Here is a 12,040-nt window from a genome sequence, read left to right as displayed (position 1 = left end):
AGGAGCTACTGTGATCGGTAGCGTAGTGAGGTTATTATTCTACCGATTGTTATACAACCAAGATACACATTTGGCACAAAAACGAACTTAATCGGTAGTATAACCACGTTAAGAACCTTCCGTTTGAGATATATCAATCGGTCAAAAAATAGCTTCCGATTATGTAAGGGAATTAACGTATTCTCCGCGTTTTTGGACATCCCTTAACGTTGTGTATGAGTTGAGAATAAAAAAATCGCCCCTAATTCTTTTGGGGTCGCCCCTAAAAATGTCAGGTTAAATATATAATCATTTCTCATTTTTTATTTATCTTTAAGTCTTTTTAATTTTTTTCTTAATTTTTCCCCCGAAATCATCATGGTCAATGATTTGCAGCCGAGATGTCTTTCCAATGGTGATATTTATGGAAAATTCGTAAAAGTAATCATGGTTTTGAAACATCAAATATTCTTGGAAAAAATTGTAAAAGTCGTTATGGTTAAAATTTAAGACCATGACTACTGTAAAATTAATGGAAAAGCTTTTTCATATTTTAAAATTTGCAAGAGTATCGTCATGGTAAATTTGTAAAAAAAACATTCATAAATTTTCAGAAAGCATCGTCATGGTACTGAACAATATCGACCATGTCGACTGATTAAGTGTGGTCAAATAGTGAAAGTTAGACCATGACGACACATAAGGAGAAATTTTGATCCATTTTGGTTGAAATATATAAATGGAAGTCATGGTCCTAAGATATCGACCATGATGATTAATATTGCGTCGTCCAGGTATTGACAATTGTTGAAAAAATCATCATGATCAATATGTATACCATAACGATTTTTCATGTATCAATTTTTTTCCCGGAAGAAATAGTGAAAAGTCATCATGGCATTGGTACTTACATGATGACGACTAAATATAAAATTGGACGTCATGGTCCTAAGATATCGACCATGACGACTAAAGTTGTGTCGTCAAGGTATTAACGATTGTTGCAAAAATCGTCATGGTTAATGAATATACGTGGAGTATGGTAATTCCCTGTTTCTCTTATCGGTAAAGAATTTGGTTTTAACAGTTTGAACTCAGGGCACTGATATCATCACCCCATAACTTTTTCATCAGTAATTCCATGTATAATATTTGATGAAGAAAATTCATCCAAAATGAAGGTAATCCATCCAAAATAATGAATTTGTTATCAAATCTTTCTAAGAGCAACCACAATCACGACCAAAATTTGGAGACTATAACCAAATTTGGTCCGAAAGTGAAGCACGATGGGATGGACTAAAGCTAAATTTGGTATGATTTTCTAGGGTTTGAGACTAAATGTAATTGCCGATCGAGACTATAACTAAATTTAATGGGGCGTAGGTATAGTGAGCGTTGTAGGTTAGGCGTGAATATAACGAGCGTATAAGATTGGACGTAAGTATTGTGTGCGCTTGAGAGTGGAGCGCTAATCCAAAGAACGTCTCAGCGGGGCGTTAATATAAACTACACCAAACCAAACGTTCACAAAATGTATGCATGATATCAGGCGTTGATATTATTGCCGACTCATGTTTTTTTCCCATCAAACTCACTTGATACTCTCGTCTCTCACTTGGAATTAACACTAGGTTGGTGATTTTGTGAACGCCCCACGTCTGGCGATAATAATACTTACGCCCCACATGAAGCGTGGATAATACTTAGGCCCCGTTCATATGCGTTCACAATAACGACGCCTGACCTCCATATGTTCATTATAACTCCGCTCACTGTCAAACGCTCATTATAACAACGTCAGACTAAATTATAGTCTTTCACCGCTGCGCTTTGCTTCTAGAAAAGTCAAAATATTTTAGTATTTAGTCTGTTTTTTACTCCCTCCGTTCCATTTTACTTGATGTTTTAGGGTTTTTTGATGTTCTCACTAATTTACCCTTTCTTTGGATTCATTACCATACCATTAATTTTCATTGATATCAGTAAATGGATAATTAATCTAATTTTTAAATCCACCCCATGGAGGATAAGTACTCCATCCCAAGTAAATTACAATAGGATTCGTAATTTACACTAAATATAGAAACTAAAAACTAGGTACTTTTAATTTTTAGAAAGCTATTAATATGGGTAAATTTGGAAAAAAATTACTCTCTACGTTATTCTTAATCAGCGTGAAAAACTCTACAACATCAAGTAAAATGGAACGGAAGGAGTAGTATTTAGTCCCGTTCATGGTTGTGGTTGCTCTAACACATAAGGGAAAAATTTATTAGTGTCTTAATTTTCTCGAACAAAAACAACTTTGATATCAGTTATAAAAAATATACTACCTCCGTTTCAAAAAAAAATAGACTTATTTACACATGAAACGGAAAGAGTACCGACTACTGATACAATTAATTGTTCTACCTCTGCGCCCTAAGTTTCACATTTCACATAACATAGTCTTTGCATCTCTCGGAATAGAAATCTGTCCACGAGATTTGCTTAAAAATAACACCACACTCTAGAACTCTCTCTAAACCAAGTTAATGCAATTAATTATCCACATAATTAGGGGTTGACTTGACTAAGTATATTGTATTTATTCACTAAATCATAACCGTACATCCGAGCCACGTGTGACGAACTGTCCTCAGTTTCAACTCTCTATTTCTCAGGAGTATATTCGTCATCCATGGTTCTCAATCAAAATCACATTTTTCTCCTCCTTTCCATCAAAGACTGATAGGAATCTGATTCATAAAATTTCCCCAGTTCAAACCCCTTTAAAAAATCCCCAAATCCAATTCCAAAAACCCTAGTTATCAGCACACAAACCTTAATTCAATCAAATTCTAATTTGGGTCAAAACAGATTTGGAAACATTCTCATCAGGTATGATAAAAATCCGATCTTTTTGAATTTTTTTCTTCATTTTTCAATGAATTCATCAGATTCAGAAAAAGGGTTTTTCCCAGAAGAAGTTATACTTCAAATCCTTGCAAGATTACCAATCAAATCACTATACAAATGTAAATCAGTTTGTAAAAATTGGTACAGGATACCTTCACAGAATTACTTTATTACCCTTTACAATGATATCTCCTCAAAGAATCCAATGATACTAGTTGAAGTCATCAAATCATTTTATGTCAAATCTAGTTATATATGTGTTGATAGATTTAAAGGTGTTGGTGAATTTTCTTTGGATTTTATTAAGAGTGACAGGGTTAAAGTCAGAGCATCATGTAATGGTTTGTTATGTTGTGCTAGTATTCCTAATAAGGGGGTTTACTATGTTTGCAATCCAATGACTAAAGAATATAAGTTGTTGCCGAAGACTCGAGAGAGGCCTATGACTAGGTTTCATCCTGATGATGAAGCTACATTAGTTGGTTTGGGTGTGGATATGGTTAAAGGGAAGTTTAATGTTGTTTTAGCAGGGTTTTACCGTCCGTTTGGTAGGAGACCGCTTGATTCATTTGTTTGCTTGGTGTATGATTCTGAGATGAATTGTTGGAAAAGATCGGTTACGTCGTTGAATGAGGAATTTACACATATGAACAAGAATCAAGTTGTGTTTGTGAATGGGTATTTGCATTGGTTGACGTATAATTGTATGTATGTACTTGTGTTTGATATTGAAAATGATGTTTGGAGGAAGATTTTGTTGCCGAAAGAAGTAGTGAATGGGTGTGGACATAGAGTTCATTTGTTGGAGTTGGATGGGTTTTTGTCAATGGTTCAGATCTCCGATTCCTGGATGACAATTTGGGTGTTGAAAGATTATGCAGAAGAAGAATGGTATGAGACGGATAAAGTGAGTCTCAGGTGTATCAAAGGACTTGTACCGAGTGTTTTTCCAATTAGTCAGACCAGTGAATTTGTATTATTGGCAACTCAAAGACAGGTATTGGTCTATCATCGAAAGAGTCGATTGTGGAAGGAAATGTATTCTGCGAAGAACAGTTCGACTTATCCATTATGGTTCTCGGCCCATGCTTTCAAAAGCACTATCTTCTCTTGTCGTGATGGTGCTGTGGACAACTCTCCTTAATGCAGGCATGTTTCTCAGGTTAATTGTGTTGTTGTATATAGGCTTTTACTGTTATGTTCTTAAAAGTTTGATTTTTTTTCTTTTCCCTTACTGACGAATCCTTGAAAATAGAAATTTCGTTTTAAGGCTTGAAAATTTCACAGTTCGTGGTTAGTTTCCTGCTGTAATATTAGTAACATGTTTGCTCAAATGCTGGTTGTCTGGAGCTTGTTATCTAACCTATTGTCAGTTGATTTCACTATTCTATATGTAACAAGTACTTCGTTGGTTTGAAATGTCTATCAAGCATGTTATGTTTTGCATTATGTCTGTTTGAAAGAGCTATTGGTTATGTTCCCATCCTTTTTCTATAAATGAGATCATGCATAAATAGTTTATAATATATTTTGCGTTATTGTTATCATACTGTTATCCCATTGGTATACTGAGATACCCATATCTGGTCATGTTCTGCCACCTGAATCTCAGTATTTACTTTCTAATTCTTTATCTTTTCGAGAACTCCTTTCTTTTTCCCGTGGATCAGAATTGGGGAAAGTTTTATGGGGAACCTACGACCCTTGTCTCCTGCAGACAACTTCAAGACGGTGGAGTTTTGCTTAAATTAAACACTTTGTAGTGTTTAACATTATAGAAATTTTCCACACACTAGCAGATGGCCCAGCGGTCACCCTGCAGTGACTGCTGACGTATAGGCAATTCCTGGTCCTGCATTGACATTTTGACCAATATGAATATGCCACATAGAGCAGTCAAATTCAACTTACTTAACTTGCCTGACACAGTGTACTTGTTTTCAAGAGATTTGTGTTATTGAACGGCTGTCCAAGCTTTAGACAGTCTAGATTACTGCAGCTGGATCAGCTGGATTATATTCAGCTCAATTATCTAAACTGCAGTCAAGTAAATGCCTGCAGCAGTGGCATATTCGAAAGCTCAACCTTGAAATTAGTCTTGATGCTAACAAATACAAAAAATGATTGGCAAGCGATTCTAACTGTCTTTTAACTACCTAATAGCTTGGTTATGTGATACCAGTAGGCCACCATGGAGGGAAGCTCATGTTGACACTAAAAATTCCCCCAAAATGAATACTGTATATCTTCTTGCGTGGAGCTCTTCGTTTGAGAGGAGTTCCTGTGAATGCAGGTTCTGATTTTAATGAAGTTGTTGAAGCTTTTGGGTATGAAGAATTTCCTTTTGTTGGTGTTGCTGCTGATGTTGGTGGGGTTTTCACTGCAAATGAGTCTTCTTCTCATCTTCTGATCAGGTTTGTACTTATCTTTACATGCGGTTTGTTATGTTTTTCCCAATTTACTTTCTTTTATTGTGATTATGCTGTTTTAGTTTAGGATACTAGTGAAACACTATCTTCAGTATGTTATTAATTTAGTATCAATATATATTCAAATTGGAATTGGATTTTCTTAGAGAAGGCGAGGATTCAGACTGTTGGAATTGGAACAGAAATTATTATCAGTATAAATTTGAGTAACACACAAATTACACTAGGAATATATATCTTCAGTATAGTTGCGATTGGTTCAGGAATAGAAATGTGTTGGGAATCAGTAATAGGCTTATAGGTTCATTCTTATTGCATTCTTCATCATTGCCGAGGAAACAGAGGATGCAGGGTCCACTGCTTTTCGGATTTTTACGATGTTGAAAGCAGTGCTTGCAGCATGCCCTGCAATGGCAAATACATCTTCTGTTACCTCCCCTGCACTTTCTCCAAATCTATATATAAGAACCAGAATAGCCAATAGCCAATAAGTTGACGAATCAGGGTAAGCTGAAATCAGGTTAAAAGATGTAAGTGGATGCAACCAGTAGGTCGAATGGGCTGAGCGGAGCTTTTACTTTTAAATCTTATACTAGTAGTTTATGTTACCAATTTATTATGAAAATGTAATTAAAAGCACACAAAAGAAAGTCTCATCAGTATATGGGTATTAGATACAAGTGGTTGGGTGATTATATTTTGAGTATCCTCACCTTTCACTGACCATTTTGGTTGCAGCTTTGGATGAGGCAGAAAGAGCTTTTTTTTCAGCAGCTTCAGCTGCATCCATAAAGTTGCCTGTATTTTCAAGGTGAGAATTTTTACTGAGCATTAACACTTGAGAATATTGCATTTGCTGAATGTGTGGAAAACAGTGTTTTACTTACTGAAAGCACCGATAGAATCCAAGAGGACCTTTCCAGGTCCTGTGGCTAGAATTTTCCCCCCTGCACGGGAGCTGATTGGTCCAACTGCTGATCCAGTGCCCATCTCGACGATATTAAGCACAGTTTTGCTCCTTTTCTCTGTGTTCTCTGAAACTGCCCTCACCCTGATTAAACAGCAAGATATCTTGATATGATATATGTTACTTTTTTTTTGTTTTTATGGTCTCTGCTTATATGTTAATTTTTGTGTATAACAGTGGGAGAAAACTTTCAAAAAAGGAAAAAAAAAAGGGTTTAGGAAATATTTCTGCCTGCGGAAGTTACCTTGCTAAGCCCTTACTGAGTACACACCTCTTCTTACCATCTGTGGTTTTCTTGCTGCTCTTGTTGGTTTCAGTTTCAAGGTCAGCCTTTGTTTCCTCAGTTGCTTCGGTTATAACCATTGCTCCTCCCTTTGCAACCTGCATTTTTTATGTGACAGGTTAGCATTGATATCATCAATAAAGCTAATAATCTCAATTTACAAACGATCTTGTTACCTGTTGGGTGTAGGCATTGCTCAACTTTGAAATCCCTTTAATAATCTCACCGGTTCTTCCTGGCATTACTTGTGCCAAGATTGCACTGTACTTTTCAATCTTTGGTGCAAGCTCTGCCCAATTAAGAGCCTGGGCATTCGAAGTAGTTTCCGAAGGACTGGAAGAAGAAACCCCAGAGAAGCAAGAGTATTCTTTAAGAAATGAATCAAGATCAGTCAAACCACTACCAGATTGTTGTGAGAAAGAAACACCATAGTTAAGATTCATATCTTCCATCGACAACGAAAATAAGTAATTAAGCTCGTCAAGTTTCACCACTGGCTCATCTTTTGTTAAAGGCCACTGAAGTTCATTACCAACCTTAATTTGAATAGCTAAAGTTACACTCTCAGCAGAAAGCTTAGCAAGATTGAAGTTTCCTTTTGCGATTTCTTCAGCTTCTCCTTCTTGAGCCAAATTAACGGTGCATCCAGGGATTTGTAACAGCAGTTCTTCTTTGGGTGTTGTGGTAACTGGGGATGATTCAAATGCATTTTCAGGTGAGGGTTTGTTCGAAGATGGTAGACTCTTACTAAGAAAATTGAAGAACATCATGTCGTCCGTATTTTTGTTAAGATTTGATGCAGGACAAAATGAAAGATAAAAACTACTTTTTATATAGCAAATTATAAGATATATATAAGAGGGAGAACAGAGGAAAGCTGTAAATGCATCAAGTGTCCTTGCCCTTCCAGTGGAAGTATGTCACGTAAGGCAATGAGACTTTCGGTTGTAGATAACTTTACATTAATATATCATGTTGGACAATTCTAATTATTCTTCCTACTGAAACTCTTACGACATAAATTGTCGGTACTGGCTGGTAGGGATTCTGCTGAAGCTAATCCACCACCTTGGACATTTTGACTGTTCACTTTTCAACTTAAATCTATTACACCCCTTTAAGTTGGATTGAACAGCAGGCTCTGTAAGTGTTCCACCTGTAGTACAGACCATAATGGTGCTCAACAAAGTTAATAATTACAACTAGGTTGCTCTGGAAAGGCTGATTCCCTTAGTCATTGCTAACATATTTGTTTATTTTTGTTGAAGGGCTGTTTTGAAAGTTGAATAAGATGCCAGTTTTTTTGCTTAGTTGAATAAGCTGCCATAATGAAATTTTCCTGTTTAGTTGAATTTTCCTGGATGAAATATGAGCACTACTAACCCTGCTAAGAAAATCGTGATACAGGGCTGCTGGAGTAGGTATGGTGTTGGAAATGTTGGCGCAGGAGGATGGTGTGGCAAAGGTCATGGGTCCAGTCCTGGTTATGTGATACCAGTATATGACCAAGGAAGGGAAGCTCATGTCGACACTAAAAATTTCCACCTTTATATGGAACTCTTCTTTTGAGTGGAGTTCATGTTAGTATTCTGATGTTAATGAAGTTGCTGAAGCTTTTAGCTATGAAGAGTTGGTGGTTCTGCTCTGATTGGTAGGGTTTTCGCTGCAAATGTGTCTCCTCCTGGTTAGAGAACACTTTTCATCATGAAATGGCTCAGGTTTGTACTTCTTTTGCATGGTTTTGTTTGGTTTTGCTCATTTACTTTCTTTTATTGTGATTATGCTAATTTAGTTTAGGATATTAGTGAAATACTATCTTCATTATATTATCATCAATGTAAGTTTAAATAACAATTAGATTTTCTAGAGTAAGAGAGGTTTCACACTGTTGGATAGGAAATTATTTAGTATTACACTAATTACACTGGGAATATTATCTTCAATATAGTTGCGATTGGTTCAGAAGTAGATATGTGTAGGGCACTTGTTGCCTCAAAGGTTCTTCTTTATTGCATTCTTTCCCATTGTAGAGGAAACAGAGGATGCGGGGTCGATTGCTTGTCGGATTTTTACAATGTTGGAAGCAGTTCTAGCAGCATGCTCTGCAATGGCAAATACATTCTGTTGCCTCCCCTGCACTTTCTCCGAATCTGTTTACACAAACCAATGGCCAATAAGTTAAAGAACCAGGAGAAGTTGAAATCAGTTTAAAAGATGTAAATGGATGCAACCAGTAGGTAGAATGGTCTGAGCCGAGCTCTTACTTTTAAATCTTATAGCATTTTATGTTACCAAATCATCATGAAAATGTAATCAAGAGCACACAAAAGGAAGTGTCATTAGTCGATGGGTATTAGACATAAGTGGTAGGGTGATTATATGTTTGCATCCTCACCTATCACTAACCATTTTGGTTGCAGTTTTGGATGAAGCAGAAAGAGCTTGTTTTTCGGCAACTTCAGCTGCATCCATAACCCTGCCTGTATTCATGAGAAATACTTGAATGATTTTCTGAACATGAACATTATTGCATTTGCTGAATATGGTGTGAAAGCTAGTGTTTTACTTACTGAAAGCACCGAAAGAATCCAAGACGACCTGTCCAGGTACTGTGTCTAGAATTTGTTTCCCTGCATTGGGGCTGATTGGTCCAGCTGCTGATTCAGTGCCCATCTCGACGATATTAAGCACAATCTTGCTCCTTTGCTCTGTCCTCTCTGAAATTGCCTTAACCCTGATTAAACAACAACAAATCCATATATGTTATGTTTGATAATCTCTAGTTATATGTCAAAAGGAAAAAAGGAAAGAAAAAAAGAGAGTTCAGGGAAATTTGTGCTTGCTGAAGCTACCTTTCTAAACCCTTACTCTGATGAGTACACTCTTCATTGTGCCATCGGTGGTTTTCATGCTGTTTTCTGTTTCAAAGTCGCGCTCATTTCCTCGGTTGCTTCGGTTATAACCATTGCTCCTACCTTTTGAATCTGTATTTTTTTTATGTGGTAGGTGCAGGTTAGCACTAGAATCAAGTAAGCTTAATAATCTCAATTGACAAGCAACTTTTTTTTTTGAGGATTTATATATTTACCTGTTTGGTGTAGGGATTGCTCAACTTGAAAATCCCTTTGACAGTCTCACCGGTTTCGCTTGGTATTGCTTTTGCCAAGGCTGCATTGTAATTTTCGTTTCTTGGTGCAAGCTTCTCCCAATCAAGAGCCTGAGCATCCGAAGAAGTTTTAGAAGTACTGGAAGAAGAAACCCCAGAGAAACAAGAGTGTTCTTTAAGAAATGAATCAAGATCAGTCAAACCACTTCCAGATTGTTGTGAGAAAGATACACCATAGTTAAGATTCATATCTACCATCCGCAACGAAAATAAATAATCAAGCTCATCAAGTTTCACCACTGGCTCATCTTTTGTTAAAGGCCATTGAAGTTCATCACCAACCTTAACTAAGACAGCTAAAGGTACATTCTCGGAAGAAAGCTTAACAAGATTAAAGTCTCCTTTGGCGATTTCTACAGCTTCTCCTTCTTGAACCAGATTTACCGTACATCCGGGGAGCTGCAACAACAATTCTTCTTTGGGTGTTGTGGTAACTGCGGATGATGCAAATGCATTTTCAGGTGAGTGTTTGTACGAAGATGGTAGACTCTTACTACGAAGACCAAAAGACATCCTGTCAACCGTATTTTTGTTTTTAAGTATATATATCGATGCAGAACACAATGAAATATAGAGAAGGTACTTTACTAGAGGAAAACTATAAGTTATATAGGAGGGAGAACAGAAGAAAGCTGTAAATGAATAAAGAGAAGAGATGTTTTAGCACAATGATAAGAAGATATGTCATGCGTCGAATCTCCTTTCCTTTCCTGTGGAAGTACTGCACGTAAACACAATGAGACTTTCGGTTGGAGATAACTTTATATCATGTTTGGACAATCCTAATATTCCTACTGAAACTCTTACGTAATTGTCAGTATACTGGTTGGTTCTCTGGAAAGTGGGTTTGTTCGGTCATTTCTTTTTAAGGTTTCCATCTCCTTCATACACTACATCGGTGTTCAACACTACTCACAACTAGCTCCATCTGGAAAGTCTGGTTCCCTGGTCATTGCTCACATATTTGTTTTTTCTTGTGGAAGGGTTGTTCTGAAAGTTAGATAAGTAAATGCCATAACGAACCTTTACCAGTTGAAGTTTCCTGGATAAGAAGATGCCTCTCCAAGCCTATATAGTGTACAAAGTGTTCCGCTAGAAATAAACTACTTTAACTTGATTGCGACAAATTACAAAGAGATCAGTATGATATACCTGGTAAGTCGTGATGCCTTCGACATTACAACTTAATGCAATTCTCTACTTGGAAGGTGTCGTCTATGGATACTGCATTCACACTCCGTTAGATGGAATGGACCAACTGGAACAAATGCTTACGTACCAGCAAACTAACAAATGAAACCTATTTTCAGGCATACCCAATCTTTTTTTTTTTTTTTTTTTTGTGACATACTTAATAAGGACAAAATAGAGTCACTAGGTAGTAAAACCAATAACCCGTCTCGATGATATTTGATAATGAAAGTAATGTCCTTATCATTTATATATTTTAGTTTTTAAAATTTAATTTTTAATTTATTTATTTTGTTTATTTATTTATTTTGAATTTATTTCTTTAGTTTTTTAAATTATTTTCTGTGTTTATAAAACCTAGATCTAGGTTCGGCTAATAACTTATCAAGCCGAGCTCAATTTTTAAAATATACTTAGATTCGGCTAATAAGTTATCAGCCGAACTTTATTCTTTAGCTGCCGATTCTAAGTTCGGCTGACTCGAGAAAAAAATAGGACATCCGAACTTAGCATCGTTCTTCATAAAATGAAGTTCGGCAAACATTTTTATGTTTACTTATCAGCCGAACTGTTACACTTTTAGAATGAAGATCAATGAGTAGTTCGGATGATAATTCGTTTCAATTGTATGCCGAACTTCACTTTGTAATTAGTCGAAAATGATGAAAATCGTAGTCCGGTTAGTGTCGGTTGGAGCATGGAAGAGAAAAGAAAAGAAAAATGATTAAGAAAAAAATTAAATAAAAATAACAAAAAAATCTTATAAAAAAGTTAATATTTCAAAAATAAATAAATAAATAACTTCAAAAAAAAGTTTCTAATAAAATTTAAAAAGAATAATTAATTAAATTAAATTAATAAAATTTAAATAAATTTCAGATTGGAAGGATTATTCTAGCTGTTCAGCTTTGATTCATAGATTGGTTCACCAACCTGTCCCATTGCCGCGCAAACAGCCTATAAAGAAGAAGCAAGACAGTGCCAATTTGAATGCGTGTAGGAAGAAAATGAGTTGCGGACATTTCTCAGCTGTGATTCGGGTGTTGTCTTCAAGTGGTGTTGCTCCTCGCAACGAATCTACTTTCGTTGAATTACAATTGAAATATCCAGCAGCCCCGTCCCCT

At 36.2% G+C, this 12,040-nt stretch overlaps 3 protein-coding genes and 1 long non-coding RNA gene across 9 annotated transcripts; 2 read left to right on the top strand and 2 right to left on the bottom strand.

Annotated features, from left to right (window-relative positions):
- Positions 1–2,616: 2,616 nt before the first annotated feature.
- On the top strand, positions 2,617–6,586 carry LOC113332352 (F-box protein At5g49610-like). Of its 2 annotated transcripts, XR_003351446.1 has the most exons (4): positions 2,617–4,029; positions 5,174–5,294; positions 6,048–6,120; positions 6,454–6,586. XR_003351446.1 is itself a non-coding variant. In XM_026578900.1 (1 exon), the coding sequence occupies exon 1, from the start codon at positions 2,909–2,911 to the stop codon at positions 4,022–4,024; it is 1,116 nt and encodes a 371-aa protein (XP_026434685.1). In that variant the 5' UTR covers positions 2,617–2,908; the 3' UTR covers positions 4,025–4,363. The 2 variants fall into 2 exon arrangements, 1 of the variants encoding a protein (XP_026434685.1); XM_026578900.1 differs by lacking the exons at positions 5,174–5,294; positions 6,048–6,120; positions 6,454–6,586 and having other exon boundaries at positions 2,617–4,363.
- Positions 5,477–7,388, bottom strand: LOC113332351 (senescence/dehydration-associated protein At3g51250-like). 3 transcript variants are annotated; one of them, XM_026578897.1, is made up of 5 exons: positions 6,736–7,388; positions 6,521–6,657; positions 6,197–6,360; positions 6,023–6,107; positions 5,477–5,764 (listed from the first exon to the last, which is right to left on the bottom strand). In XM_026578897.1, exons 1-5 carry the CDS (start codon positions 7,327–7,329, stop codon positions 5,605–5,607), a joined length of 1,140 nt encoding a protein of 379 aa, XP_026434682.1. In that variant the 5' UTR covers positions 7,330–7,388; the 3' UTR covers positions 5,477–5,604. The 3 variants fall into 3 exon arrangements, with proteins under 3 accessions (XP_026434682.1, XP_026434681.1, XP_026434683.1); XM_026578896.1 differs by having other exon boundaries at positions 5,477–5,714; XM_026578898.1 differs by having other exon boundaries at positions 5,680–5,819.
- LOC113332354 lies at positions 7,137–10,618 on the top strand. Its single transcript, XR_003351447.1, has 3 exons — positions 7,137–7,274; positions 7,967–8,277; positions 9,661–10,618. It is a non-coding gene; the product is annotated as an uncharacterized LOC113332354 (long non-coding RNA).
- Positions 8,292–10,284, bottom strand: LOC113332353 (senescence/dehydration-associated protein At3g51250-like). Of its 3 annotated transcripts, none has more exons than XM_026578901.1 (4): positions 9,648–10,284; positions 9,130–9,543; positions 8,955–9,039; positions 8,292–8,709 (listed from the first exon to the last, which is right to left on the bottom strand). In XM_026578901.1, the coding sequence occupies exons 1-2, from the start codon at positions 10,236–10,238 to the stop codon at positions 9,466–9,468; spliced, it is 669 nt and encodes a 222-aa protein (XP_026434686.1). In that variant the 5' UTR covers positions 10,239–10,284; the 3' UTR covers positions 8,292–8,709; positions 8,955–9,039; positions 9,130–9,465. The 3 variants fall into 3 exon arrangements, with proteins under 3 accessions (XP_026434686.1, XP_026434688.1, XP_026434687.1); XM_026578903.1 differs by lacking the exon at positions 9,648–10,284 and having other exon boundaries at positions 9,130–9,293; positions 9,412–9,638; XM_026578902.1 differs by lacking the exon at positions 8,292–8,709 and having other exon boundaries at positions 8,803–9,039; positions 9,130–9,293; positions 9,412–9,543.
- Positions 10,619–12,040: the final 1,422 nt, after the last annotated feature.

Source organism: Papaver somniferum, unplaced genomic scaffold (assembly GCF_003573695.1).
Source record: "Papaver somniferum cultivar HN1 unplaced genomic scaffold, ASM357369v1 unplaced-scaffold_131, whole genome shotgun sequence".
In the NCBI taxonomy this organism is placed as follows: Eukaryota; Viridiplantae; Streptophyta; class Magnoliopsida; order Ranunculales; family Papaveraceae; genus Papaver; species Papaver somniferum.
Note: the sequence above shows the minus strand (reverse complement) of the source record. Positions and strands in the feature narration are given on the sequence as shown.

Coding starts and splice junctions, on each gene's coding strand:
- LOC113332352 (XM_026578900.1), top strand. CDS start 2,909: ATGAATTCATCAGATTCAGAAAAAGGGTTTTTCCCAGAAGAAGTTATA.
- LOC113332351 (XM_026578896.1), bottom strand. CDS start 7,329: ATGATGTTCTTCAATTTTCTTAGTAAGAGTCTACCATCTTCGAACAAA. Junction 6,361..6,520: donor CTCAGTAAGGGCTTAGCAAG/GTAACTTCCGCA, acceptor CTGTTTAATCAG/GGTGAGGGCAGTTTCAGAGA. Junction 6,108..6,196: donor GGATTCTATCGGTGCTTTCA/GTAAGTAAAACA, acceptor TTGAAAATACAG/GCAACTTTATGGATGCAGCT.
- LOC113332353 (XM_026578901.1), bottom strand. CDS start 10,238: ATGTCTTTTGGTCTTCGTAGTAAGAGTCTACCATCTTCGTACAAACAC. Junction 9,544..9,647: donor GCAATCCCTACACCAAACAG/GTAAATATATAA, acceptor AAAAAAATACAG/ATTCAAAAGGTAGGAGCAAT.